The 25,750-nt window shown below is 59.5% G+C and overlaps 1 protein-coding gene across 1 annotated transcript in view; it reads right to left on the reverse strand.

Annotated features, from left to right (window-relative positions):
* Positions 1-1,179: 1,179 nt before the first annotated feature.
* LOC128828463 (adhesion G protein-coupled receptor E5-like) overlaps positions 1,180-25,750 on the reverse strand; it is a 30,161-nt gene continuing 5,590 nt past the window's right edge. Inside the window, 14 exon segments of the mRNA XM_054013160.1 lie at positions 1,180-1,515; positions 2,258-2,806; positions 3,720-3,884; positions 4,157-4,377; positions 4,580-4,696; positions 4,906-5,080; positions 5,472-5,582; positions 5,982-6,030; positions 6,831-7,020; positions 10,406-10,566; positions 13,420-13,525; positions 15,744-15,899; positions 16,693-16,838; positions 18,108-18,162. Coding sequence (XP_053869135.1) covers positions 1,180-1,515; positions 2,258-2,806; positions 3,720-3,884; positions 4,157-4,377; positions 4,580-4,696; positions 4,906-5,080; positions 5,472-5,582; positions 5,982-6,030; positions 6,831-7,020; positions 10,406-10,566; positions 13,420-13,525; positions 15,744-15,899; positions 16,693-16,838; positions 18,108-18,162 — 2,537 coding nt within the window.

Raw genomic sequence — 25,750 nt, forward strand, 5'->3', positions numbered from 1 at the left:
GGAGGACATGTCCGGGTAAATCCGGACGAATGGTAACCCTAACAGAAATATATATATAAACAAATCGGGGTTGTTTTTTTTAGTTGTGTGTCGTCTCGTTAGCAGAGCGTTCCAGGGGTTAACAGAGAGGACAAGCCGGGAGGAATGAGACAAAGTCAAAGAAAATGAAAGTGGGCACTTTAAACCGGGCTTTTACTAAAAGAACCCAAGAGGTTTAGGAGCTCCTGCCTGGGGTGTGGGAAAGAATTCTGAATCGGCACCATGGTAAAGCAGGTGCTTAACTTTAATGTTTGAAGTCTCCTTGTGTACTAATGATCCGTAATAATAACTAACACTACTATTAATGAAATAACTTTCAGTGGATGCATGAAGAGGGGACGCTCAGGTAAGAGGAGGGAGGTTATTTTACTCTGTATCTGGCACTGCTCTGAGTGCCACTTAACTAGTGTCCAGCTCTGGTGTCCCCACTTCCAGCCAGATGCTGATGAATTGGAGAGAGGCCAGAAGGCCTGTGAGGATTCGCAAACCTGCCCTGTAGTGACAGACTCCAGGAGCTCAGTTGGATTAGCAGAGACAGGGAAGGGGTGACTGTCAGTCTATAGGGACTGTGATCATGGGCTCTTCAGTCTCGCAGCCAAAGGGCTGGAAGCGAGACCGTCACACTGGAAATCGGCAAGGAGGGTAAATGAACCCTGGGACAGCTTCCCCGGGGGTGTGGTGGATTCTCAGCACTGGCCCTTTCCCAATGGAGCCGGGACGTTCTGCTCTCAATGGAGCAGGAGTTAATCCAGGGAGCGCGGGGACCTGTTCTGCAGCTGGTTGGACTTTGAGGGTCACTGTGGGCCCAGCTGCCCTTAGAATGTGTCATGTAGTGGGTTAGAGCAGCGGGGGCTGGGACTCAGGACTCCTGGGTTCTCTCTCCAGCCACCACACACGTGGCTCCTCGAAGTAGCTGTTTTTGTCACAAAACTTAATATTTTAATAATTTTTAAAAGATCATTTAAAAAAAACAGTGCCCCAGTGAGACACGGACAGCCGAGCCCTGGGGGCCGCCGCAGGCTGGGGCCGCTTGCCTCCTTCAGCTCTGGCCATGTCGTACCGTCATCGAAGGCAAGGGCGGTGGCTGATGCTGCAGTCCCTGGGGGGAGGAGCGGGGTCCTCAGGGGTGGGGGGGGTTCATCACTGCTGGCTGGATTCATCTCCACTGCCCGTGCTCAGCCCGGCCCAGCGTCGTACCGCAGGCGGGGCCGGGGACCCGGTCGTACCAAAGGGAAAGGCGCCCCCTGTGGCCAGAGGACGTCGCGTCGGAGCTGAGTGGCTGCCCTGCTGGCCGTTGCTATTGCTGGCGATGCTGGCAGCGCGCAGGTCTGGGGCTGGTGAGTGCCTCGCAGGTGGGGGCAGCTGGGCAGTGTAACGGTGCCCCCCCCCCGGCAGGTTCCACCGGGCAACCGTTGAAGCATCTGCATGCGGCGAGTCCAGGTGCGTGGTGGGTCTCTGCTCACAGGCAGGGCCAGGCTGGGGGCAGGGGGACGGGTTTTCTCATGTGCAAAGCTGCAGTGTCCAGAAATGGGCTGAGCACAAGAGTGCTACAACCCTGACTCCTGTGACGGCTGGAGCCCCTGCTGGGAAGGGGGGGGGGAGCTAGAGCAGGACTCGACCCCCCACTGTCCCCTCCCCCCAGGCTGCCTCATGGCGAGTCAAAATGACAAATGGGGTCCTGACTCTCAGCCCCACCCAGAGATGGGGATAGACCCCAGGGGTTCTGGCTCCTAGATCCCCGCCCCTCCCCTCCCAGAGCTGGGGACAGACCCCACGGGTCCTGGCACCTAGATCCCCGCCCCTCCCCTCCCAGAGCTGGGGACAGACCCCAGGGGTCCTGGCTCCTAGATCCCCGCCCCTCCCCTCCCAGAGCTGGGGACAGACCCCAGGGGTCCTGGCTCCTAGATCCCCGCCCCTCCCCTCCCAGAGCTGGGGACAGACCCCAGGGCTCCCAGCCCCTCTCTCTGGCTTCTAATTCCTTTCCAGCCCAGCTCTGCCTCATTTCTCTTCTAAACCCCGCCCCCCCCCCCAAAAATAACATGGGAAGGAGGCAGTGAGCACTTGCTGGGTGGGGTTTGGCTGTGGGGGCTGGAGCAGGAGGGGAGTGGGGGCGACGGGGAAGGGCTGCAGGGCAGAAGGCTCCTGGGCTGTTGTGGAGCCTGGCCCAGGCCCCCCCCCCCTTACCTGTGTGGCGGTCGAGGTGGAGAACTCAGAATACTTGGGGCCCGAGGCTGGCTGTGGGGGGAGCTCCCAGCAGGGGGCGCTGCGGGGATTGGGGCCCGAGGCTGGCTGTGGGGGGAGCTCCCAGCAGGGGGCGCTGCGGGGATTGGGGCCCGAGGCTGGCTGTGGGGGGAGCTCCCAGCAGGGGGCGCTGCGGGGATTGGGGCCCGAGGCTGGCTGTGGGGGGAGCTCCCAGCAGGGGGCGCTGTGGGGATTGGGGCCCGAGGCTGGCTGTGGGGGGAGCTCCCAGCAGGGGGCGCTGTGGGGATTGGGGCCCGAGGCTGGCTGTGGGGGGAGCTCCCAGCAGGGGGCGCTGTGGGGATTGGGGCCTGAGGCTGGCGGGAGGACCGAGTACCCTGTTGCCGGTGCTGGAGGTGCCGGTGAGGAAGACGGTGTAGGCGATGAAAAGCGCCAGGCAGAGGTGCAGGTGGATGGTGGTGCGGGGGCCCTTGAGGGCGCGGCAGAAGAGGAAGGTGACGATGGAGAGCAGCAGGCACAGCAGTGAGATCACCAGCCCCACCTTGGTGATGACGTCCAGGGTCCAGTCCTGTGCCGGGGGTGGGGTGGGGTGAGGGGGTTAGTCAGGGTCCCCCCCCCCCAAGGCAGCAGCCAGGCCGGGCTTTAGGGTACAGCCGGACTAGCCTGTCGGCCTCGCTCTCTGCCACGGCTGGGAGAGCCCCCTAGTGGTGACACCGGGCAGCCTGCGGGAACCAGTGTCTGGCTGGGTCCAGCAGCCCAGGTGGATTCGATGCTGCCCAGACTGCCCCCCCCCCCACGAGGGGCTGACCCACATCCCCAGGGCCATGGGAAGCCGAGGGGGCTCTAGGGTCACCACCACCCAAGGGGGAATCCCTGACACCGACTGCTGCAGGACGGGGGCGCCAGAAAGTGCGAGGGGCCGGGGCTGTTCCCCTGTAGCAGAGAGCACAGCGCCCCCGCCTGGCGGGAGGGAGCCCCTGCCCGGGAGGGAGCTGCTTTTACACCAGACAGATGCGCTTGTGGCTAAGGTGCTGCAGCTCAGGACTCCTGGGTTCTACCAGCTCTGGGAGGGGAGCAGGGTCTAGGGTCAGAGCAAGGGGCTGGGGGTCAGGACTCCTGGGTTCAATTCCCAGCTGTGATGTCACCTCCCCATGTCCCCTTGAGAGAGCCATTTAACCCCTCCCTGCCTCTGTGCGATGGGGATGGGGACGCTCCCTGCCCTGAAATGCAATGAGGTGAGCCCCCTGCCCCTGCTGCCTGGCCAGGTGGGCAGACACGTCAGTCGCTGCTACCTGGGGAGTCTCCCTGCGCCCTTTGGGGGGTGGCTGCTTGTGCCGCTGATCAGATCCAGGGCCCCGCCCGCCGGTGGGGAATGGGTTTACTCCGGGAGGAATCTGGAGTGACTCCTGCTCTGCTGGGGAGGATTGAGGGGAAGGGCAGAACCAGCCCAGCCCTGAGGCCCCAGCGGGGGCCGCGCCTACCTCCAGCTCGTAGAAGGCCATGAGCACGGCGAAGCTGGTCAGGTGGTTGCACTGGCAGCAGGTGATGGTGGCATTCAGCTTCTGCAGGGTGCAGCTGTGGGTGGCCCAGCGCCTGCTGTCAGGCTTCCAGTAGGCACAGAGGAGGCGCAGGTCAGTCTTATTCTCCTGGGGACAGAGAGACACTTGGTGCATGGGGGGCAGGAGGCAGGTGGGGGGCTGGCTGGGGCCGCACAGAGGGGCAGGACTCCCCAGGCCCCAAGAGGGCAGGTTGGGGGGCTAAGAGGGGCTGGGCTGGGGGCACAGAGCATCAGTTTGTCCCTGTGTGAGAGGCGGATTTGCCTGCTGCCCGGGGTGGGGGGTGTTACTAGAGATGGGCCCAGGCTCTGCCCCCCATTGTCCCAGGCTCTCCTCCCCCCATGCCCAGCCCAGGGGCTCACCGGCACCAGGTGGCTGAAGCAGATGCTGACAGAGAGGCCAAGCGCCTGGGTGCCTGGGTCACTGATGAAGGCCGACAGCACACGGTAGCTGGGCCGCCCCGGCTCCTGCGCCCATTTCCCTGTCTGGCCGATCTTGTCAAACTCGGGCGCCTCCACCCGCCCAGCACCTTCCAGGATGGGGCTCATCCCCTGGTATGTCAGCAGCCCGGCCAGCGTGAAGCCTGCGAGAGACAGAGGAGATGGATGCAATGGGGGACAGGAGGGGCCCTGGGGCTGCTCGGGGTGCTACCCCCAATGCCCTGGCCATGCCCCATCCCCCTGCATACCCCAGCCTGGTGCTAGGAGGCGCTCTGTGCTGCTGATCCCAATGCCCTGGCCGTGCCCATTGCTATACAGACCCCAGCACAGGGGATGATCACATACCTTCATTTTTCTGCCCTGGGTCTCCGGCCCACTTTAATTCCATCTGCCTCTTGCTCTGCCGCAGCGTCACGGTCTCCTGGCTCTGGTTCCCAGCCTGCCTGACCACCAGCCCCAACTCTGCAACCACAATGCCGGCCATGGCTCACAACAGAGAACATGGGAGGAAGCCTGTAGCTAGGCAAGGTGCTTTCCTGGCTGTGGGGGGAGCTCCCAGCTACTCCAGTCCCAGCCTCTCCCAGCAGGGGGTGCTGTGGTGGGGGGGAGCATAGGCTGCGGGTAATGAAAGCCCGATAGGAAATGCTGGGGCCGCGTGGCCAGGTGCTGACCTGTGCCGTTAGTGGATGCGATGCTGATCATGCTGTCATGCAGGGTCAGGGCCAGCGTTCTCAGCAGCATCTCCACTGTGGCCATCAGCTCCGTCGCGATCCGGTGTCTCCGCTCCACGCTCTCACTCTGCAGCCCCACCAGATTTATCTGCTTCTTCAGAATATCCAAGAAGCCCTGGCCAAGCAAACATGGGGGGTGTTGGTGTCACAGTGCCTGAGCCCCTGCCACGCCCTCCATTCCCAGATTGCTAGTCCTCCACTGCCTTCCCACAATCCCCCTGAAAAGAAAGACAAGTTCTCCTGCAATTCACATTGCTGCCTGGGAGGTCAGACTAGATGATCACAATGGTCCCGTCTAGCCTAGGAACCTAGGAGAGCAGCTTCTTGGGCAGAGATCCACTGGAGAGGCAGGCATGGGAATTTCTGGGCAGTGCTGCTGTTTATTTATCTCCTGTTCTCAGCGCTGCATCCCTATAGATCGCCCTGAGACTAGATCCGAGTAGGAGCAGCGATTCCTCCCCCTAACGGGAACAAACCCAGCAAGGCCCCGAATTTTGACTTGGCACCTGCAGCTGCCCCTTCACAGGCTCAGCGCTCTGAGTCTCCATCTGCTTCAGTTGCTTCAGCGCCGCCTTGCAGAGACGTCCCACCTGTGCCTGGAAGCTGCCCAGGAGGTTCTGCAAAACAAGGCCCAGGCCTGCCTCAGGAAAAGAGATCACAGAATCGCAGCCCACCTCCCCCCGTCCCGAGAGGCTCCCTCGGCTCAGAAGCCAGGCGCCAGAGGGAGTGCGGGCAATGCCCCGTCTGGCCCCTAGGGGGTGCCCGGCGTTTGCAAGGGAGGGTGGGGGATGGCGGTTGCAAGCTGAAGCGAGTTGTAGCAGCCTGATGTTGCTGATCCTCAGGGTGAGAATCACCCCGGGGGCAAAGGCCTAGGCCGTGGCTGGACTGCAGGGGCTCCAGGGACTGGCCACTGGCTCTTTGCCCAGGGGTGAGTTTGGCCTCAGAATCCTCGTTGAGTGAGATCAGTGAAAAGCAACGTGGCACTAAAGGGGAATCGGGGTTTATGTCCCACTCACCTTGGCTTCGGCAGAGTTGTCATCATCCAGCAGGGGGGGCAGGTGAGCTCTGGGGATGGAAAGGGAGGAGAAATGAGAGATGGGGGGTGGGTGGGAAATGTGGGGTCTGGCTGGGTAGGTGCATGCACCAGAGAGCAGGACTCATTCCCTCCAGCAGGAGGCAGCAGGGACACACCCAGCCCATGTCAGTGATATGGGTGTAATAGATCCTCTCCCAGCAGGGGGAGCAGTGACCCCCCCACACACACACTCAGCCCCACACATGTGCGCAGCCCCTTCTCCCCATCCTCCACCTGCCCACAAGCTGATCTCTGTGAAAGGAACCGTCCCCCCTCCCCGTCCTAGAGGGACTGAGCCGCAGTGGGGTGGGGCGGGGGCTGTGGAATCATCCCAGACGTATCTCCCCTCAACCCTCTCCCCCCAGCTGTGCGAGGTTCTGGTGTGTGTTGGGGATGCGGGGGGAAAAGACTCCAGCAGGGAGCCCCAGGCTGGTCCCACAGTGGCCTCTAGGTACAGACTGCACCCCCTGCTGCCATCTTCCCAGGGCAGAGAATCCAGCCATGCAGCAGGAATGCAGGCACTGCTGGGGGGGGAGGGGGGAGAGACACCCAGCCCTGGCTGCCCTGCTCACCCCCTCCCCGGCCTGGCCCCTGCTCCGCTCCCAGAACCAGACCTGGGCACACTGGTGGCTGTGGCTCTGAGATAACCGGAAACACCCCAGTGGATGGACAGGCTGGTCTGGGGGGAGGTGAGAGCCTGGAAGCTGAGCCCCCCCCACCGAGGGCTGAGACCCAGAGGGACCCTGTCCATGGAGGGCAGCGGGGCTGGCGCACCATCCCAGACCAGTACCCAGCTCGCTGCCCCCTCGGGCAGGACCTCTGCCTGTGTAACCCCAGGCCCTGCCAAGACCCCCCCAGGGTCGTGTTCCCACTGGAGGGGACGTAGCCGGCCCGGCACTTACACCGGTAGCTTCCGTAGGTGTTGATACACGTGGCGTTGGGGTTGCAGATATCTGGGGTCTTGCGGCACTCGTCAATGTCTGAGAGGGGAAAACGAGGGGGGGGGTCACACACAGAACAGCTGGGAGCGCACGGGGAGTGAATGATCATGGACGCACCCCCCACCGATTGCAGGGGTTGTGGTCTGTTGGTCGGTCTGTCTGCTCCATCTAACCCCCCATTCTATTCTAGGGTGACCAGATGTCCCGATTTTATAGGGACAGTCCCTATTTTTGGGTCTTTTTCTTATATAGGCTCCTATTACCCCCCAACCCCTGTCCCGATTTTTCACATTTGCTATCTGGTCACCCTATTCTATTCTCCTTTCTTCCCTGCTATTTGCAGTGCCCCAATCCCTGCGGCACAACCCCTCCCCCACCCCCGAGATCGGCGGGCCCAAACTTTTCCAGACCAGGACCCTGCGATCCCCTCCCTGCACCAGCCCTGACAGAGCGGGGTTAAGGGGGGGCCCGATCAGCCAGTTAAGCTGCAAAGGGGAAGTGACTTAGGCTGCGTGCAGGGCGCTAGCTAGAAGGAAGCTCGCCTGGGAGGGGACTGGTGGGGCTTCTATAGAGCCCGAGGGCTGGGCCCAGTGGTGGGGGCCTGAGGCAAGGGGGACTAGGAAGCCCCAAGCGGGGGCTAGGAGCCCCGGAGAAAGGGTTTCGCTAGCAGGCATAGGAGAGAGGGGTCTGACTTTGAAAGGCTCCCCCAGAATGGGGATCACAGCGTGACCTGGCCGGACGGCTGAGACATGGGGCAGCCGCGACTCCGGGAACTGCAATGGTGGAAGAGAAGAAAGGGGGCGCTGAACTGGAGCTAGTCACCAGAAGGGGGCGCCATGCTCAGTGTTACAGACCCCAGCCCGATGGGTCCCCTCCCCGTTCGGGATACACCCAGCACCACCCCTCCCGTGGAGCACTAGGAGAAGGGTGGGTGGGCTGTGCCCATGGGAGTGCAGGGGAATTGGGTGCTGTCTCTTTAATCTAGTTTCTTTGCTCTCTGGTGGTGCTCACGGGGGTCTATGGCGGAAGCCCGCAGACCCCCACATGCAGCCAGGCCCTGCACGGCTGGTAAATGGGTTGTTTGGAAGCCAGCTGGATCCAGGGGATCCCCCATTCCTAACACTGCGCAATGAGCAGTGGCCCAATGTCCATTCCTGGATCCTGCTGTGACCCCCAGGCCCAGGGCCCCGTGGGGCGAATCCACCGAGCCCTTGGATGGATGACGCCAGTTCGACACTCGCTGCCGATCTGGCCTGTGGAAGCCAAAGCCGGAAGAGACCCGCCCAGCCTGACCCCCAGCCGGAGTCGCCAGCCAGTGGTTCACCAATCTGGCCTGAAACGGAGGGGACTTTACTGCCCTCGCTGGACCCTGGGGCCTTTCACCACTGTGGAGAGTCTGATCTGACAGACGGGCCCCGCCCTGCCCGGGCACAGAGAGCCCTGCCGTGATCTAGTCAAACGCTGGAGGGCCGTGCACCCTCCAGGCTGCCAACACAGGTAGCATCAGCTGTCGGGCAAAGGGGGATACACGGGGGATGTCGGGGCTCCATGGTGCAGCACGGTCACTCACCCTGTGCAGGGAGTGGGGTTTTCTACCTAGGGACCCGGCCTGTACGTGCAGAGACGCACTCATTCCGGCCAGCCAGTCCGCCCCTGAGGAGACTGCAGTCCTGTCTGGGGCAATGAGAGATGGAAAAGCAGAGCTGGGACGAAAACCCCTTGAAGTCAGTGGTGCTACAGCAATTGACATCACTGGGGCTCTGGCCCCGCTTTGTGACCATTTCAGATACAGAAGCACTGAGTTTGTGGTGATGAATGGGGGACAGGCGCATCGTTAGTCATTCCTGCGGGTTCGGGGAAGCGGTTGAGCTGCTGCGGAAACGGTCATGACCAATTCTCCCAGAAATCCTAGCCAGGAACGAGTGCTGGAATTGAACATTCACCTGCTTATTAACCCAACATTTCAGCCGTCCAATCAGGAAGCAGAGAAAGACCACGGGAATCAGGCATCCAATTGTATGACATCAGTGACAAGTTTTCGGAGCAAACAGTTTGCCAATAAAATCACAGACATTTATCCACCCAAACAGTCGAAGGGTCGGCTGGTTAATGAGCAAGATTGGATCAGCATGCAGAGCTGTTCTGCTGACTCCCTCTGGCGTTCAAGTCAGCAGTGGCCTATCAGTCACCATCCCTGGGGACAGATGGGTGATGATCCTTCCTGAGGACGTAGGGGCAGGGCCACAGAAGAAAGCTAAGCTCTCCCCGATATTTATCCATAACGCTTCTGCTTCTCACAGAAATCCTTGTGGCTAAAATCCCCTTTGCCTGGACATCAGCAAACAAGTCAATCAGCGGGGAGAGTCAAGAGCGCTCATGGATCCTTCCCTTGAGCTGTGTTCCAGCAGCTTTTTCTCAGACTCCCCTTTTCTCTCTTTTCCGTGACAGCATTTTGCTATTTCCTGCTATGCCCCTTCCTCTTGGTTGTTATTTGCATAAAGGCAGCACCCAGAGCGCTGCACACACACTGCCATAAAGAGCTTCTAGTCTAAATAAACAAGAGGTGGGAGAGAGAGGTATGGAATTGCCCAAGGACACCCAGCAGTAACAGAGCTGGGACTAGAACCCAAGTTTCCTGAGTCCGAGTCTCATACCGGACCTGCTAGATCTGTCGCTTTCAGCTTGCTTCTGCCATAGAAGGCCAAGAATGTGTCTCCCCTGCCTCACCAGGCAGCTTTTACCCTCTGCTCCCCCTCACTGAGAGGAGCTTTGTGTCTCCTCGCTCACGGCTGGGAGTGCATCAGGGCTGGAAAAAATCCCTTGTTCCTTTGGCAGGAAACTCAACTTTTGCTCCATTGTTAAACCTCTTGGAAGGCAACGGGCCTACGCCATGCGTGTGAGGGGGCTTGTATGTGCCAGCTGCTAGCAAACGTTGCTGAGCAATGGACCAAGGAGAGAGCAAGTTTGTCCTGGTCTAGTGGCTGCTTCCCATAAGTAGATAACAGCCTGCTACAATGACAAGCTAATGGAGTTACTCCCTTAGCTCCAGCAGCGGAGATGTGTGCTTTCAGCAGAGAGATCCTGGGTTTGATTCCTGCTGATGACCCAAGCTAGTTCCTTTGTGATGCTGGCTTCTTAGCAGCGGCTGAGGGTTCGGTTAATGGGATTCCAGAAATGAATGGGCTTTTTGAGCCCAAGCTGTATTAAAGGTTGTCCAATACAGAGTCTTCGGCTCCATCTCAGCCCAGTTTGCTTTGCAAAGACCTGACCTTCCCCCACCAGGCCCTAATTTTGATTTTAGCCAAAAGCAGAATCACATGACTCTGGGAGGTGAGGCTTTAAGGCAACACCACGCGTTAGCAAGACTGCAGACAAACCAGAAACATCATGCCTTTGCCACGACTGTTTCCAGCTCCCGTTGTACCTGTGCAGATCTTAGACGTATCCTTCTGACTCTTCCCAAATCCCACACTGCATTTACACATGTAACTCCCTGGCATGTTGATGCAGTTCCCGTGGGACTCACAGATTGTGGTGTTTCGCTGGCACTTATCAATGTTTGCAAGGAGAAAGCGCTAGGTCAGGCTGATCTAGGAGCTGTACCTTGGGCACTGGGGTGACGCTGCTGGGGGATAATCCAGGCGTCCGACATGCCCCGTGCTCTGGGGAGACGGGGCTGGTTAGAGCCAGGAGTTCAGTTACTGGGTCAGCGACCGGGAGCGAGTTGGCTATTGTCCGGAATGAGCCGCTCCAGCTGGGAAGGGAAAAGCAGCCCTGCCAGGACATGCGCCTGCTGCTTGCTAAAGCTACCAAGCGGATCTGGCGCTGCCCAGTGCCGCAATACCAGTGCAGACGGCAATGCCTGAATGAGCCGTCTGCCCCGGAAGGGACAAATGGGGAGCTGCTTTGGTGGAAGGGGATAGAAAATAACATGAGAGCTAGTCTAATGCCTAGATATCAGTCAATGGGGTGACCTCCTCTGCAACCCATGAGCTGCCCTGGGCACCCCTTTGCACAGAGGACAGTGCAGAACCAGAGGGGTTCAGAGACAGGCAATGAGAATGATCAGGGGCCTGGAAAAACCCTCTACGGAGAGAGATTGAAAAGACTGGGACTGGCACCTTAGAGTGAACGTAAGAGGGGACGTGTTAAGAGTCTATAAATGACTGACCGGGATAGAGAAGGGAGATGGGGAGCTTCTGTTCTCCCCATCTCATAGCACGAGAGCAAGGGCCAGTCAGGGAAGTTAGAAGAGGGAAATTCGAAACTGAGCCAAGGAAAGGCTGTTTCGCGCAATGTGTGATTAGCCTGTGGAACTCCCCTCCACAGGAGTCACTGAGGCCACGAATTTAGTAAGATTCCAGGAGCGACTGGACATTCCTACGGATGATGAGAACAGCCAGAGTGATCATAGTTAAAGGGCACAAACGTTTGGGAAGAGAGAGAAAACCTCCTGCTGTGGGGCTTCAGCCCAGCTGAGTACTAGAGACCAGGAAGTGAAGGCAGATTATCCCCCAGCTGCCTCTGCAGGGCTCTTCCACCGTCCTCTGCAGTCTCTGGCTCTGGCCCGTGGGAGCCGGGATACCAGGCTAGATGGGCCTCAGCTCTGATCCCGTCTGTGCTGTGCAAGTGCCAGCGTTACTTGTGTCTCAGCCTGGCCGGCGCCACGGTTTTGCCTCTTCAGAGGCTGAGCTGGTCCCGGGGCCGACTGACCCTGTAAGAACTGACCGGCTGCATCCTGCCAAGTGCTGCATCCTCCGCCCTTGACCCTGCAACACTCGCGGGTTCTCCTGACAGCACCGAGGCGGCTCTGCGTTTCCAGAACCTGCTTTATTCCGGAAACGACGTACAATCGGGTTCCGCCCCCGAAGGCTTCCAAGAGTCCATGGGGGATGGGAACGGAGCTTCCAGTGTCCTTATCCACCCGTGCCGGTTCCATTGGGATGTTTATAGCGGGTAGCGCCGCAGCCGGGGCCCCGTGGTGCCAGGTGCTGTACACACATCCAGCCAGAGCACAGCCGCTGCTCCAAAGCGCTTTCCCAGCTCCGACGCTCTGTCTGCTGGAGAAGGGGCGCCATGCGCTGGGTTCTTAGTGGTGCAGCCAGAGCGCTCCCCTCCCTCGGGCGTCCCACGGCTTCCAAACTCGCTCTGAGTTGCAGGGAGCTCTGAGATTGGGTGAGAATCATAGAATATCAGGGTTGGAAGGGACCTCAAGAGGTCATCAAGTCCAACCCCCTGTTCAAAGCACGACCAATCCCCAGACAGACGTTTGCCTTAGATCCCTAAATGGCCCCCTCGAGGATGGAACTCACAACCCTGGGTTTAGCAGGCCAATGCTCAAACCACTGAGCTATCCCTCCCACCATGGGGAAATTAAGTACATGGGGAAATTGACAGTAACAGCTCCTGTGGAATCGCTCCCCATCTGGACACTCTGGTCTGGAATAATCAGTGCGCTTCCAAAGAGAACTGCGATCTCAATCAATTCCCCCCGGGGGCAAGCCCTAGGGATTCTCCGCACGGCTCCCGATACCAGCTAACCCCGGACAATCCCTGGGGCGCTGGCTGAGATACCTGCGGTGCTGATTTCTTCTTGTGCCTAGACCCGGCCCAGGACACTGGCTGGGGTTATCCCACGCGGCCGGGGGCTGGGCGCAGGAACGGCTGGGCGAGGTCTCTGCCAGGGGAAGCGTTTGAACGAATGAGCTCCTGAGTTCTCCCAGTTCAACGGGCCCGATGCTCTGCGCCCCCCCCAACGGGGGTGTAAAGGGCGGTTTCCATGGGAACGGCCAGCTAGGACTTGATACAAACTCTAACTACCGGCTGAACGTCGCCAACAAGGGCTTGGCACGCCCTGGCCCCTTCTCTGGTCAGGCCGCCCTGGCTGCCTAAGGGGGCATAATGGCCCCCTGGGGAAACACCCTCCCATCCCGGGGGCTCCCTGTCAGTGTGGGGCTGGAAAAGGCTCTGCTCCCAGCCCTGAGGGAGGGGGCAGATTGGGGGCGTGTCCGGGGTGCCCTGCGCTGGGGCTATTCCCTGCTCCTCACGGCCCATAGGGGGCAGAGCGCACTGTGCTGTATGTGGACCATCCACGAGGCCCCTTCCCAGGCTCGGGGCACTAGCAGCCTGGATTCTGTGTGCTGGGGACAGCGAGGGCCCCACCCGTCTCCCCGGCTCCTCCCTGCGAACGTAGGGGTTTATTCCCAATCCAAACACCGAGGCAGGGGAGATCCTGGCCCCACGCGCTGGGGCAGCAGTTCAGGGTCACAGCGCATCACAGCCATGATGAGTGGATCCGGTGCCTTTGCTGCAGCCTCTGGTGCAGCACCAGGCCTGGAATGAGCACAGGGGTGTGTGTATGGGGGTGGGGGTGGGGAGGACTAAGCAGGGAGCAGTGCAGGCCAGGGGAGAGCTCACCCTGGCGGTGTCCCCACTCACATGAAGTTGGCTTTCCCAGAGCTGGGCTCGTAGCCATCGATGCAGGTGCAGTAGTAACTCCCAGCCACGTTGACGCAGTTTGCGTGGCCCTGACAGTCATCAATATCTGCAGCACCAGAGGGGATGTTCTGTACAGTCCTGGCAGGGAGACACTCCTGTATCACCCACCTGTGCTGAGCTGGGTGATGGGACCCAGGCGACCGGGCCCCTGGGAGCTTAACAATCACAGGCCTGATTCTCAGCTACGCTCAGGCGGCACTAGGTTGCTCCGGCAGCGGAACGGCCACTCGAGAATATGGTGTATTGAAAACTGTGTTAGCATCACAAGCTCTTACTATATATCTGCAAGGGGCTTTCCTGGACCTGCTTGCTGGCTCAAGGGCTCGGGTGACAAACGTGATCTGGGGTTTTCAGCAGTGTGTCTGCCAAAGAGCCCAGCCTAGAGCAAAGTGGGGTTAGTTATCCCTGTCTGCCTTCAGGAGCAGCCTGTTTTGTCTCTCTCTGTTTCAGGTCCTCGTGTGCTAGGGCTCTGGATTCTAAGAAATAACCCTGTGTTGAACTGCAGCCTGCCCCCGAGAGGATGTGACACTTTGTTTCTAACAGTGTGTGTGTGCCGTGAATATAACAGAGGGAAGGGGACCTTCAGACCCAGAACAGCCACTGTGGCCGCTATTGGCCAAGCCGCAATGGGGCCAAGATTCGGGGAGATTTAGGAGTCCATGTGTGAAGCTGAGTTGCCCCAGGGGTGGGAACAGTGGGACTTGGCAGAAATCCCCCTCAGGTTCCAATCACAGAGGAACACACAGGCATTGCCAGCCTGGGTCAGCCCCAGGGCCCATCTACCCCGGTATCCCCTCTGCAACGGGTGATACATAGGAAGGTGTAAGAGTCCCACAGCAGCAGCCAGGGGATAATCTGCCCCCATGAAGGTCTCCTCCTGGTCTCTAATAGTCGGAGGGCAGCTGAAGCCCTGAAGTGGGAGCTTTGCCCTCCCTGCCGGAATTACTGTCCATTAACTAGCATAGCTCCAGGCATTGTCGTTCCCCATAGAAACAGCCAGTCCCTCTTTAAAACTCGACACATTCACAGCCTCCAGGCCGCGGTAGCAGTGAGTTCCACAGGCTACTGCTGCTCCAGGTGGAGGAGTATTTCCTTGTATCTGCTTTGAATTTGCCCCTTTTCAATTCACTCCACACACTGCCCCTTGCTCATTGGTCTTTCTAAAGCTCGTGATTTTCTAAGCTAATCTGACTTTTTTTTGTAATGCCTGGGATTGTCGTCACAAGCTCAGCCATGCACTTGAGACCCACTGGAGCCGAGTTAAGTGAGTAGCATATGCTTTGCTGACTCGGGGGCCTCAGGGGGCACAGACAGGGACCAGCACAAAGCGATTTAGCAGCTGGTATTGCCGGCATTGCTAAAACCCAGTGACTGTGTAACCACATCCCAGCACGAGATTCCCCTGCCTAGCGCACGATAAGATGGTTTGACGGGTGGGGAATGTTTTGTCTGAAGCAGCAGGAGAAATGCACAAGGGGGGTAACAAGCATGTTGTGAAACACACAAGCTGGGACGTCGGTTGTTTATCCCGGATGGTTTGTCTCAGTCTGTAACTGTCGGGTCCATTGTCAGAGGCAGACGTGTGGCCGTGTCCTTGTGGCATCTATGGGCGCTGGCACCCGGGCTGCACTGGTGATAAACCTGGCCTTGTGCCTTCGCCAATGATCCAACTCTGTGGGCTGTCTGGGCACTTCGATGGAGGTCTGCCGGACCGGCGACCCGCCCAGAGCCGGGACAGCACACGGAGCCGACGAACGCCAACCCCATGTCCCCGCCCCTAGGGTCACCAGATGTCCCGATTTTATAGGGACAGTCCCGATTTTTGGGTCTTTTTCTTAGATAGGCGCCTATTACCCCCCACCCGTCCCGATTTTTCGCACTTGCTGTCTGGTCACCCTACCGGCCCCAGACTGCTGGAACTCGGGGTGCCTCAGGGAAGCCTGGGGCTGGGCTGGCAATGCCAGTCACAGCACATGCCCCCTCACAGCACTGCCTACACAGGGAGCTTGGGGCAGTGGGAGGGTCCCTCAAACTAGCAGCTGCGCCCCCTAGAGGCTAGAGCACAGCATGGCTGCTTGCCCCCAGCAGAAGCTCAAGCAATAGGGGACGGGGTGCCCAGCTTCCCCCCCTCTCGTCGGCCCTGTTTAGCCGGTCCGCCCTTGCTGGAGGGCCCGAAAAAATTTTTTTCCACCGGAACCCAAACCCGCTCTAGGCTGCCCTGTGCGAGGGGGGGTTTCAGCAGGTGGGGGCAGGGGAGAGCTCACCCGGACAGGTGTTCTCACTCACGTTCATGAAGTTGGCTTTCCCAGAACTGGGCTCATAGCCATCGATGCAGGTGCAGTAGTAACTCCCAACCATGTTGATGCAATTTGTGTTGTGTCCGCAGTCTGGCAGGCTCGGCCCCAAACACTTGTTAATATCTGTAATGTAAGAGGGGACGCTCTGTGCAGTCCTGGCAGGGAGACGTTCCCCGTATCACGCCCCCATCCTCCCCGCACTGAGCTGGATGACAGGACCCAGGCAACCGGGGCCCTGAGCAGTTAGTGATTAAGGCCCTGATTCTCAGTTACCCATTTCTGCTGCTGGAATGTCGGAAACAGCCCTCCCAAGCCTTCTGTCCCAGGTACGGGGGGTTCGGCCCCACAAACACCCAGATCCCCCATGTGGGGGGGAGGGAGACTCCCCCAGGGGCTCCAGGCTCCCTGTGTGTTGGGGGGGGTGACAAGTTGCCTCTCCTCTGCCCCCTCCCTCCTTGGATCCCTGCATGGCGGGGGGGGGGAGGGGGGAGTATAGCCAGGGCTGCCCCATTCTGCTCCCGTGGGGCCCCTCTGCCCCTGGACACCCAGGGGCTGATTAGGGCCCTGGCTGGGATTCAGATGGGTCAGTGTGATGGGCCCCCCACCCTGTGCCCCATTCACAGAGCCCAAGACTCCTGGCCAGGGGCGGCTCCAGGCAGGAGACTTGGGGCGGCAAAATACATAGAGCCACCCCTGCTCCTGTCTCCTGCTGCAGCTGCTCCTGTCACTCACTCTGGAGGCCCCCGGTTCGATCCCCAGGAGGACGGCCCTCACCTGTACTGCCGCCCCCCCCCCCCCATTCCCCAGCCGGGCTGAGCACCCCTGACAGGCCCTGGAGTCAGTGGAGTTGGCTGCTCCGGCCCTTAATGCCCTGCTCTGTCCCAGCTCCCCCAGGGCAACATGGGAGCCCCGTTACCGTCACAGATCTCCATTGTATCGGTGAAGAGGATGGGGTGATTTTCTCTTGGCCAGTATCCATCCAGGCAGGTGCAGTGGGTGTTGTTCACACACTTGGTGTTTGCTGGGCATAGCATATGGTTGTCGCAGTCCTCAGTGGTACCTGCAGGGGTGGGAACAGCTGGGCAGGGTCAGCTAGTGCAGAGCGCTCCCCCTCCCCCCCCGCAGCCCCCCCCACACAGTGGGATCGACTCCTTTGGCTTTCACACGCCCCATTCGCTGATTTTCGTCCCTGGGCGCCTGGCAAACAGCTCCGATGCCATCCACCGCCTGGCAACAAGCTGCCCTCAGCTGCACAGGAGGCCTTGGCTCCCCGGGGAGCCCCCGGCACAGACAGGCAGAGCCGCCGGAGCCGGGCGTCGCTTCAAGTGAAACGTTTTCGATCTCACCCAATTTTTCTCCTTTTTGTTGCTGTCGTCGTTACTCTCATTAGCGTCAATTTCTAACCGAAACCTTGCTCCAAACCAGAAAACGGGAATTGTTCATTTTGAAAATTATTCCCCCCCCCCCCCCCCCAGCCCCGCGCAATTTTTTCCCATGTTAAACCAAACATTCCTCTGAACCAAATCAGCATCTTCTGGCAAAAAAACGGTTCCTTGGGAAATTCCTGCCCGGCTCTGCTCTGGATTGACTGAGAGCGGAGTCGGGCGCGAGGCTAGTTTGGATCCTGAGCTGCCTCCCATGACCCAGATTGTGACCTGCCTACGGGGGCTCCTGGATCCTTTAGCTGCCCAGTGTCTGGGGCTCCGCTGGGATCCGTCCCTCTGGCCAGCGTGAGGGGAAGGATCCCAGCGCAGCTTAGCCGGCTGCAGGGCTTGGGACGGGAGCAGACGGAGCACGGTGGGTGCAGCACTGGGGGACCCCAGTGGGTCAATGGAAATTTGCCCGAATCCCATCTTGGGATTCGCAGCGGAGCTGGGCTCGGGGCGCAGAGTCCGGATCCCGAGCTGGGCACGTGAGTCCCAGGTTTCAGTTCAGTCCGATTTTAGAGGGGGGCACCTACAAATGCCACTTCTAACATCTGAGCCATCAGGGGTTTGATTCGGGCTGGTCAATAATAGGGCCCTTGGCTACAAAGGGGATCTGCCCCTCCCTCCAGCCCCCAGTGTAGAGCCCTGGTCCCAGTGTCTATTCTCTGCTGGCCACGGGGCTGGGAAGGGAAGGGGAGGGCTACACAGGGGCCTTCTCCTCTCCCCTACATGCACCCACCGTGCTCTATAAACCCACCCCAAGATGCCCATGCCCAGGGGCTGCTCCCGGATTGCCAGACCCCTGACTCTGCTCTCCTCCCACAAGGGAAAGGGACCGGAGGCCGGAGACCCCGGGCAGCCGGGAGCACTGGGGAAGGTTAGCCAGGAGGAGTCAGTCTTATCTTGTGTGCCGTTATTCTGGGCCACGGTGCCCCCCAGGCACAGGGCGATGCAGAGCCCTGGAAGGCAGAGACAGGGTAAGGCACCATGGGCAGATGGTAACCGCCACTCAGCTGCACACACCCCCAGTCACCCCAGTCCTGCCAATCCTGGGCCAATGGCCAGTCAGTGCCTTGCTGATGGTGGAATTAAATATGCAGAAACCTGGTGCTCTGGGAAATCAGCCCCAGCTGGGATCCCTGTTAATATTTTTAACTGGTTCCAGTTGGGAAGTGGACTTTTGGCCAGGGCAACTGGGTCTTTTATTGTGTGTATTAGCAACAAAGACCAGGAACCCCCATTATCAGGGGCATATTTATACTTAGGTTGCCCCTAGACATAGGGGCTCGGGGGTCTCCCCCCTCCCCGGCTTGGAGCTCTGGGGGTCCTGCCACCTGGAGACGGCCAGAAGCTGCAGGGTACCCCTGCTGCCTGGAAGCTCTTAACCGCCACGGGTGCCAGGAGACACCCACCACTTTTAACTTTTAGATGCTGCCCAGCACCCCTCCGCCCACTGCCCAGTGCCCCCACACCCCTTCTGCCCAGAGCTGCCCCATGAACTACCCAGAGACCCACTCCCAAGCCCTGCCCCCGGCCCACACTCACTGGCCCTCCGGGAGGTGATGCTGTCTGCCGGGCGCAGCGAGGAGCTCTCCAGCAGCAGGGCTGTGTGGGGCTGTCGCCCTCTCAGCCGGCCCTGCCTCCTGCTGGGACTTGAGTGGCAAAATTTGAATTTTTAGATGCCCATAGAATGCCGGCATCCCTAGCCCCGTGCCTACGGTGCCTAATCAGAAATCCAGCTCTGCCCATTGTGCTGCCTGGTGCCCAGAGCCCACTGAGATCAGGGCCCCCATCATGCCAGGTGCTGCCCAGAGGTGACTGAGATCAGGGCCACATCATGCTCGGTGCTGCACAGACACACAGTGAGCAAGTCTGTGACCCAAAAGGCTCACGGCAACAGGCAAAGGGAGGAGCATTCTCTCCACTTTACAGATGGGGAAACTGAGGCACCGCAAGGGGTAATGACTTACCCAAGGTCACCCAGTGCGCCCATGCAATGGACAAACCCACTTGGAAAGGGGAAGCACTGAGGGGGGATGGGGCGTTTGACATGGTCTAGATGGTATTTGGTCCTGCCATGCGGGCAGGGGACTGGACTCGATGACCTCTAGTCCCTTCCAGTCCTAGAATCTATGAATCTATGAAAAGACAGGCTGCTGTCGATCTGCTTTTCACTCAGGTATCGCCCCAGATCCGCCCCCTCCTGCTGGTGTTTATTTATAGCCTGTTGCTCCGACTCTTTAACCACGAATGGGTCCGAAGAACCAGATGATAAAGGACCCGTGGCTGAGTGCCTGAGGTGATGTGAAAAGGGGAAGCACAGCGGGCTGTGGAACGCCATTGTGCTTTCCTAGGAGGGGAGGTAGAAAGGGGGCACGGCTTTGAAATTCAGCTCCGGTCGATCTCCCCCAGGGAGACTCCATGGAGGACGAGGGAGCTGGGGAGGTGACGGCATCACAGTTCCCGGGGAGCGAAGGCAGAGCCATTAATGTAGAGAGTCTAAGGCCAGGAAGGGAGCAGGCTGATCCGGCCTCTCGCACTGCATGGGCCAGAGAATGACCCAGGGATTCCTGCATCCAGCCCGTAGCTGGGGATGGAGCTAGCGCAGAGCTTGAGAGAGGACAGTCCGTCTGTTCGACTCCACGTGATGGAGACGCTGCCGCTTCCTGGGGCAGTCGGTCCTGTAGGTGACCTCCCCTCCCCGTTAAAACACGAGCCTTAGTCTTGCTCTGCAGGGCCGGCTCTGGCTTTTCTGCCGCCCCAGGCAAAAAAGCCTCCCGCCGCCTCCCGCCGGGGAGCATGGCAAGGGAGGGCGCCAAGGCCGGCCGCGGCCCCGCTCTCCCTGGCTGGCTGGAGCACTGCGGGGAGGGCGGTGAGCCCGGCCGGGGCCCCCCTCTCCCCGACCGGCCGGAGCGCCGGGAGGAGGGCGGCGAGCCGGGCTGCGGGCCCGCTCTCCCCGGCCGGCCGGAGCGCCGGGAGGAGGGCGGCAAGCCGGGCTGCGGGCCCGCTCTCCCCGGCCGGCCGGAGCGCCGGGAGGAGGGCGGAGAGCCCAGCCGCGGCCCCGCTCTCCCCGGCCAGCCAGAGCGCCAGGGGAGGGCGACAAGCCCGGTCGTGGCCCCGCTCTCGGGCCGGAGCACCGCCCCCCTCCAGGTGCCACCCCAAGCACATGCTTGGTAGGCTGGTGCCTGGAGCCGGCCCTGCTGCCCTGAGAGGGGACATGTTGGCTATTCGGGGTCTTTAGAACAGGGGCAGCAACAGGGCCTGTTCCCAGGCAGCCCCAGCCTTGCTGGGACACACCCCACCCCACCCGGGGCGAAGGGCTTTGGCCCCTTGGAGGCCTTTCTTCTGAGATGGTCCGTTGGTGTGGGAGCAGAGCTAGGTATAGAACCCAGGAGTCCTGGCTCCCAGCACCCACTCTAACCACTAGACCCTACTTCCCTCCCCTCCAAGTTGGGGATAGAACCCAGGAGTCCTGGGCCCCAGTCCCCGCTCTGACCTCTAGAGCCCACTCCCCTCATCCCAGAGCTGGGACAGAACCCAGGAGTCCTGATGCCCAGCTTGGAAGCAGGGCCAAACTCATTTCATACAAAAAGAAGAACAGGAGTACTTGTGGCACCTTAGAGACTAACAAATTTATTAGAGCATAAGCTTTCATGGACTACAGCCCACTTCTTCGGATGCATCCGAAGAAGTGGGCTGTAGTCCATGAAAGCTTATGCTCTAATAAATTTGTTAGTCTCTAAGGTGCCACAAGTACTCCTGTTCTTCTTTTTGCGGATACAGACTAACACGGCTGTTACTCTGAAACTTGTCATTTCATACAATGCCTGACAGCCATTTTTAGTCTCCACCATCGTGCACTAGACTGGAGCACAGGGGACCTGAGCCCCAAGGCCAGTCCAGCCCCCCAACACCTTCCCCCACCCCCAGCAAACCTTTGTGCCCACAGAGCGGCACTGCACAGCCTCAGCCACTAGGGGGCGCCACAGCCCCATGCCAAGGCCACAGCCCCAGCGGCCATGCTGGACTGGGTGTGGCCCCTCAATTGTCCCCCGAGTTCCCATAGTGCCTTAGCAGGACAATTACCCACACGCCAGGCACACACACCACACACCCTAGTGTTCACATGCACACACACTCCAGCATGCACACAAATGTGCAGATGTGTGCTCACGTCTGTGAACCAATACAGATGTACATACCGGTGCACGCACACCCAGGCACACACGTGTGCCGCACACTCATGCACGGGCACCGAGGTACAGACACGTACGTTCACACATACCGGCAGCCTGCTGCAGCATCAGATGCAGGGACAAGGAGCCCCCAAGACCCTCCCTGCTGCTCAAACACCAGCCAGGCCGGAATGGAGGGAGAATCCTTCAAACCCTCCCGCCGGCGAAGAGCTGCCGTGACTCTGCCCAGAGAGACGTAATCGTGGGGCCCGGCCCCCCCTTCCCCCCCAGGGACGTGGCCAGAATCCCCCAGGCAGACCCCCAAGTCCCAGTTCAACCCTCTTAGCAGGGAATCCGTCCTCCCTGAGTATCCCACAGCCAGAGCTCCCGCCCCACTCCCCACAGCGCCCCCTGCTGGGTCAGCCCAGGACTGTAATAATAACACTCCAGCACTTTAACCAGGGCTTGCTGGAGTCCCGTGTAGCCGGCAGGAGCCGGGGTATCGCGCCACCCCCAGGTAGGGTGACCAGATAGCAAGTGTGAAAAATCAGGACAGAGGGTGGGGGGTAATAGGCACCTATGTAAGAGAAAGCCCCAAATATCTGGATTGTACCTATAAAATTGGGACATCTGGTCACCCTACCCCCAGGCTGCCCCCTCCGACGGCAACAGCCGGGCGGTGACCACTACCAGTGAGCGCCGTCCCCTCCCACCGCGCCGGAAGCCGGGAATCATGGAACAACCTCGGCCAAGAGCTGACGCAGGCACTCGAGAGACCCGAACTCCCCCCACCCCCTGGATTCCCACCTGGCCCCCCTTGACCCCTGCATCCAACCTGCCCCCTTGGCCCTGGATTCCCACCTGGCCCCCCTTGACCCCTGTATCCAACCTGCCCCCTTGGCCCTGGATTCCCACCTGGCCCCCCTTGACCCCTGTATCCAACCTGCCCCCTTGGCCCCGGATTCCCACCTGAACCCCCAAACTGCCCCCCCTGCTCTCTGGGTCCGGAATGGCTCCCCAGACCTCCGGATTCCCACCTACCCCCGGGTCCAACCTGTCTCCCCTGCTCTCTAGGTCCAAACTGCCCCCTCCTGGGTCCGAACCCCCAACCAGCTCCCTGGAGCCAATACACCTACCCTGGATGTAGCACACACACACCCCCGACCCGATGGGGACTCACCCCATCTCCTGTGCTCCCAGGTACGATCCAGCGCCGCCCTTCCAGGTCTGCCACCACCACAGACACACCCCGGCTCCCCTGGCGTTTTAAGGCCCCATTGGGGGAAGGGGGGCGATGAGCCATGTCACAGACAGACGTGCGCTCGCGCTGGGGCGCCGGATCAGAGCCACTGCAGAGCCTGGCTGCTGGCGGGAGGGAGGGATCCAGGCTGGCGTCAGCCTGGGTCCAAACTCTGGGGCAGGAGCACATCCCAAAGGGGGAGGGGCTGAGCTGACGGGAGTGGGGGGTTGCTCTGGGAATGTCTGACTCCCTCACAGGCACACACACACGTGTGTCAGGCAGCTCCACCAACTGGAGTGACGGGCACACAACGCTCTCAGCGCTGACACAAACACACCCCAACCCGGCAAAGCCAGCCCGGCTACCGGCGGACGAGCCAAACTCTCATCCGGATCCAGCATCCTCAGACTGAATCGTTAGCCCCAGCTCAGTTGGCTGCACCTGCGCAGACCTGGGAAGGTCAACGGGGCCATTAGGGGCACGGAGAGCACCACAGGGGGCGGGGAGGGGGGAGCAGGGCCATGTAGGGGGCACCAAGGGCAGGATTTCCCTCGTAGACCCTTGTCACAATGCATCAGGCTCGCTCAGGGGTGACTGACCCCCCCTATCTGTTTACTGAGTGCCTGTCTGCAGGATAACAGCCTACTCCTCTGCATGCCGACGGCGCTCCCCCCTTAGCCCACCCCGCTGGGCTGCTCTGCTCTGTGCTGGAGCTGGACTCTAAGAAACAACAGAGGCTCTGGCCTCAGGAGAACGGTGCCTCCTGGGGCCACAAGGGGTTAAGATGACAGAGCCTTGCGGGGGTGGGATGGGGGCTAAGCCCCCCCCCTTCCATTTCCTGGCCTGCAGCCCCGCAGAGGCAGCCTGCACAGCTGGGTTGATTTAGCTCCGCGCAGTCTGGGCTGCGTTTCTCAGGCAGGCTCAGCTGCGGTTTCCTCTGAAATCTGCTGCCCCCCGGGGTGTCCCCCTTCCCCTGACGCACACGGGGTCCCGGCAGTGGGCGCCGCTTCCCAGCTGGGGCCGGAAACGCCAGCCAAGGACCCCCAGCACTGGGGGCTGGTGGCCGGCGGCCATGGCTGGTCAATCTCTCTCTAGGCTTTCTGCGGGTCCATGAACCCCAATCCCAGGTGTGCAGGCAGGAGCCAGGACCAGCTGCTGCTCAAATTCCAACCCAGGAGCTGCTGGCTGGGACCAGCTGGGGGCCGTCTGCAAAAGGCCCCATGGCGTTCCCACCCCCGGCCGAGCAGCCACGGCCCCAGGAACCCGCAGGCCCCCAGCAGCACCCCCGCTCTCGTGCAATCAGCCATGCAGGGCTGGGCTGGCCCCTGTGCTGAGGCAGGACCAGTTCATTCCTAGCCCATCCCTGTAGGGGTTTGTCCAACCTGTTCTTAACCACAGCTGCCTCTTCCACCAACAGAAGTTTGTCCAATAAAAGAAATTACCCCTCCCGCCATCTCTGAAATCCTAGTGCCGACAGGGCTACACCACCACGGCAAACGTACAGGTAGGAAGGCCCTTCCCTGAACATCTCCGGCCTCTTTGTAACAGTCCCTTTAACCTTTCCGCACAGGTCTGTTTTCTAAAGCTTTGATCATTTTTGGTGCTCTCCTCTGGCCTCTCTCTAACGTGTCCACGTCTTCCCAAAAGCGCAGCGCCCAGAACTGGACATGGGACTGTTGCCTGCCCTAAAGGGCTCGAGGGGACAACAATGGTCCGTCGCCCGGTGTGCTTGGCACCAATAAAGACACCGAGGGGAGAAAGCAAGCCAAGTTTATTTCAGAGCTCTGAAATGGCACTAGGAGACCAGCATGTCTCAAATCCAGTGCAACAAATACAAACAACTTTTACCTTTTATACTTCAAACTGTTTGCATACATCTCTTTGTCTGGCTGTTCCCCTTACCCCTCCCTTCCAGACAACTGTTACAATAAGCTCTACAGAAGCTTGTGAGAAAACTTTCTCAGTCTTTGCGACCTTGAGTTAGATGCCTGCAAACTAACTACCCCGCTTCTTATCTCTATTATTTCTGCTAGTGTGAGTGAAACTGCAGCCATCTGCTAAAAAGCTGACATTACATTTCTGCTTCAACCTACTTCAGAGCATGTCAGCAGTTAGCACAGAAGTAGGTGAGAGTTCCCAAGATGGAGTCACTGTGGTTCACAGACCCAGAGCAGAAGAGCTTCATCGGCACTTGTGGCCTTCCACTCTCCCGAGTTACCTGGTAGCTATGCCTAGTGGACCCCAACAATCCCTCCTTTGAGAACACTCAACAAACCTTTGTCAGAGTTTTCTCATACTCTAAAGACAAAATGCGATTAAGCTCCATGCAATCAGGATTATCAATGAGAGGGTATAAGGGAACTTCTGGGGTATGGGAGGTACAAATCTTACGTATGAGCACTTTACAGCAAATGAGCAAAAGAACAAGAACAAAACATACCACAACACCTGTGAGCAAGATGCGAACAATGCTTCCCCCTATATCCCTAGTTCTCCTAAACCAGGTATCCAACCCCAAAGGGAATCCAAAATAGTGGGTTCTCCTTCCTGGGCCTTCCACTGGTTAAAGGCCCGTTCAGCTGACAAGATGTGCTTGTTAATGTCCTGTGAAAACTCTGGGACATAGGTACAACACTCTTCTCCAATAAGGGCACAGACAATTACAACAACCCAAATGCCCAGAAGATAAGAAGAATTGTTGACACTAAACAAGTCAAAACAATAACAAGACCAAATACATAGGCCAGGTCGGCCTTCTGTGAGAAAATAAAACCAATGCTCAGGGTTCTCGCGGGTATGCTGTGACTGTTCAGAAAGATCACAATGCATTCCCAGTGACCCTTACTGTCTTTTGAATAACAGCTTAAGTCCCAAATCGTCGTTAGCAGTCTTCTCCGCAGGCTGGACAGTCCACTGTTTAGGAGCGGGCACTGCTTTCAGTCGAGAGTGATGAATCCAGTTCTTGTGTCCTTTGACCTTTGCCGCTGTATGGGTGACAAGCAGGACGGTGTGGGGTCCCTTCCACTTCTCTTGGAGAGGCTCGTCCTTCCAGGTTCGCAGGAGAACGGAGTCACCAGGCTGCAGGGAGTGGACCGGAGTATCCAGCAGAAGAGGCTGTGAATCTTTGGTATA

The sequence above is a fragment of the Malaclemys terrapin genome, chromosome 23 (assembly GCF_027887155.1).
Source record: "Malaclemys terrapin pileata isolate rMalTer1 chromosome 23, rMalTer1.hap1, whole genome shotgun sequence".
In the NCBI taxonomy this organism is placed as follows: domain Eukaryota; kingdom Metazoa; phylum Chordata; order Testudines; family Emydidae; genus Malaclemys; species Malaclemys terrapin.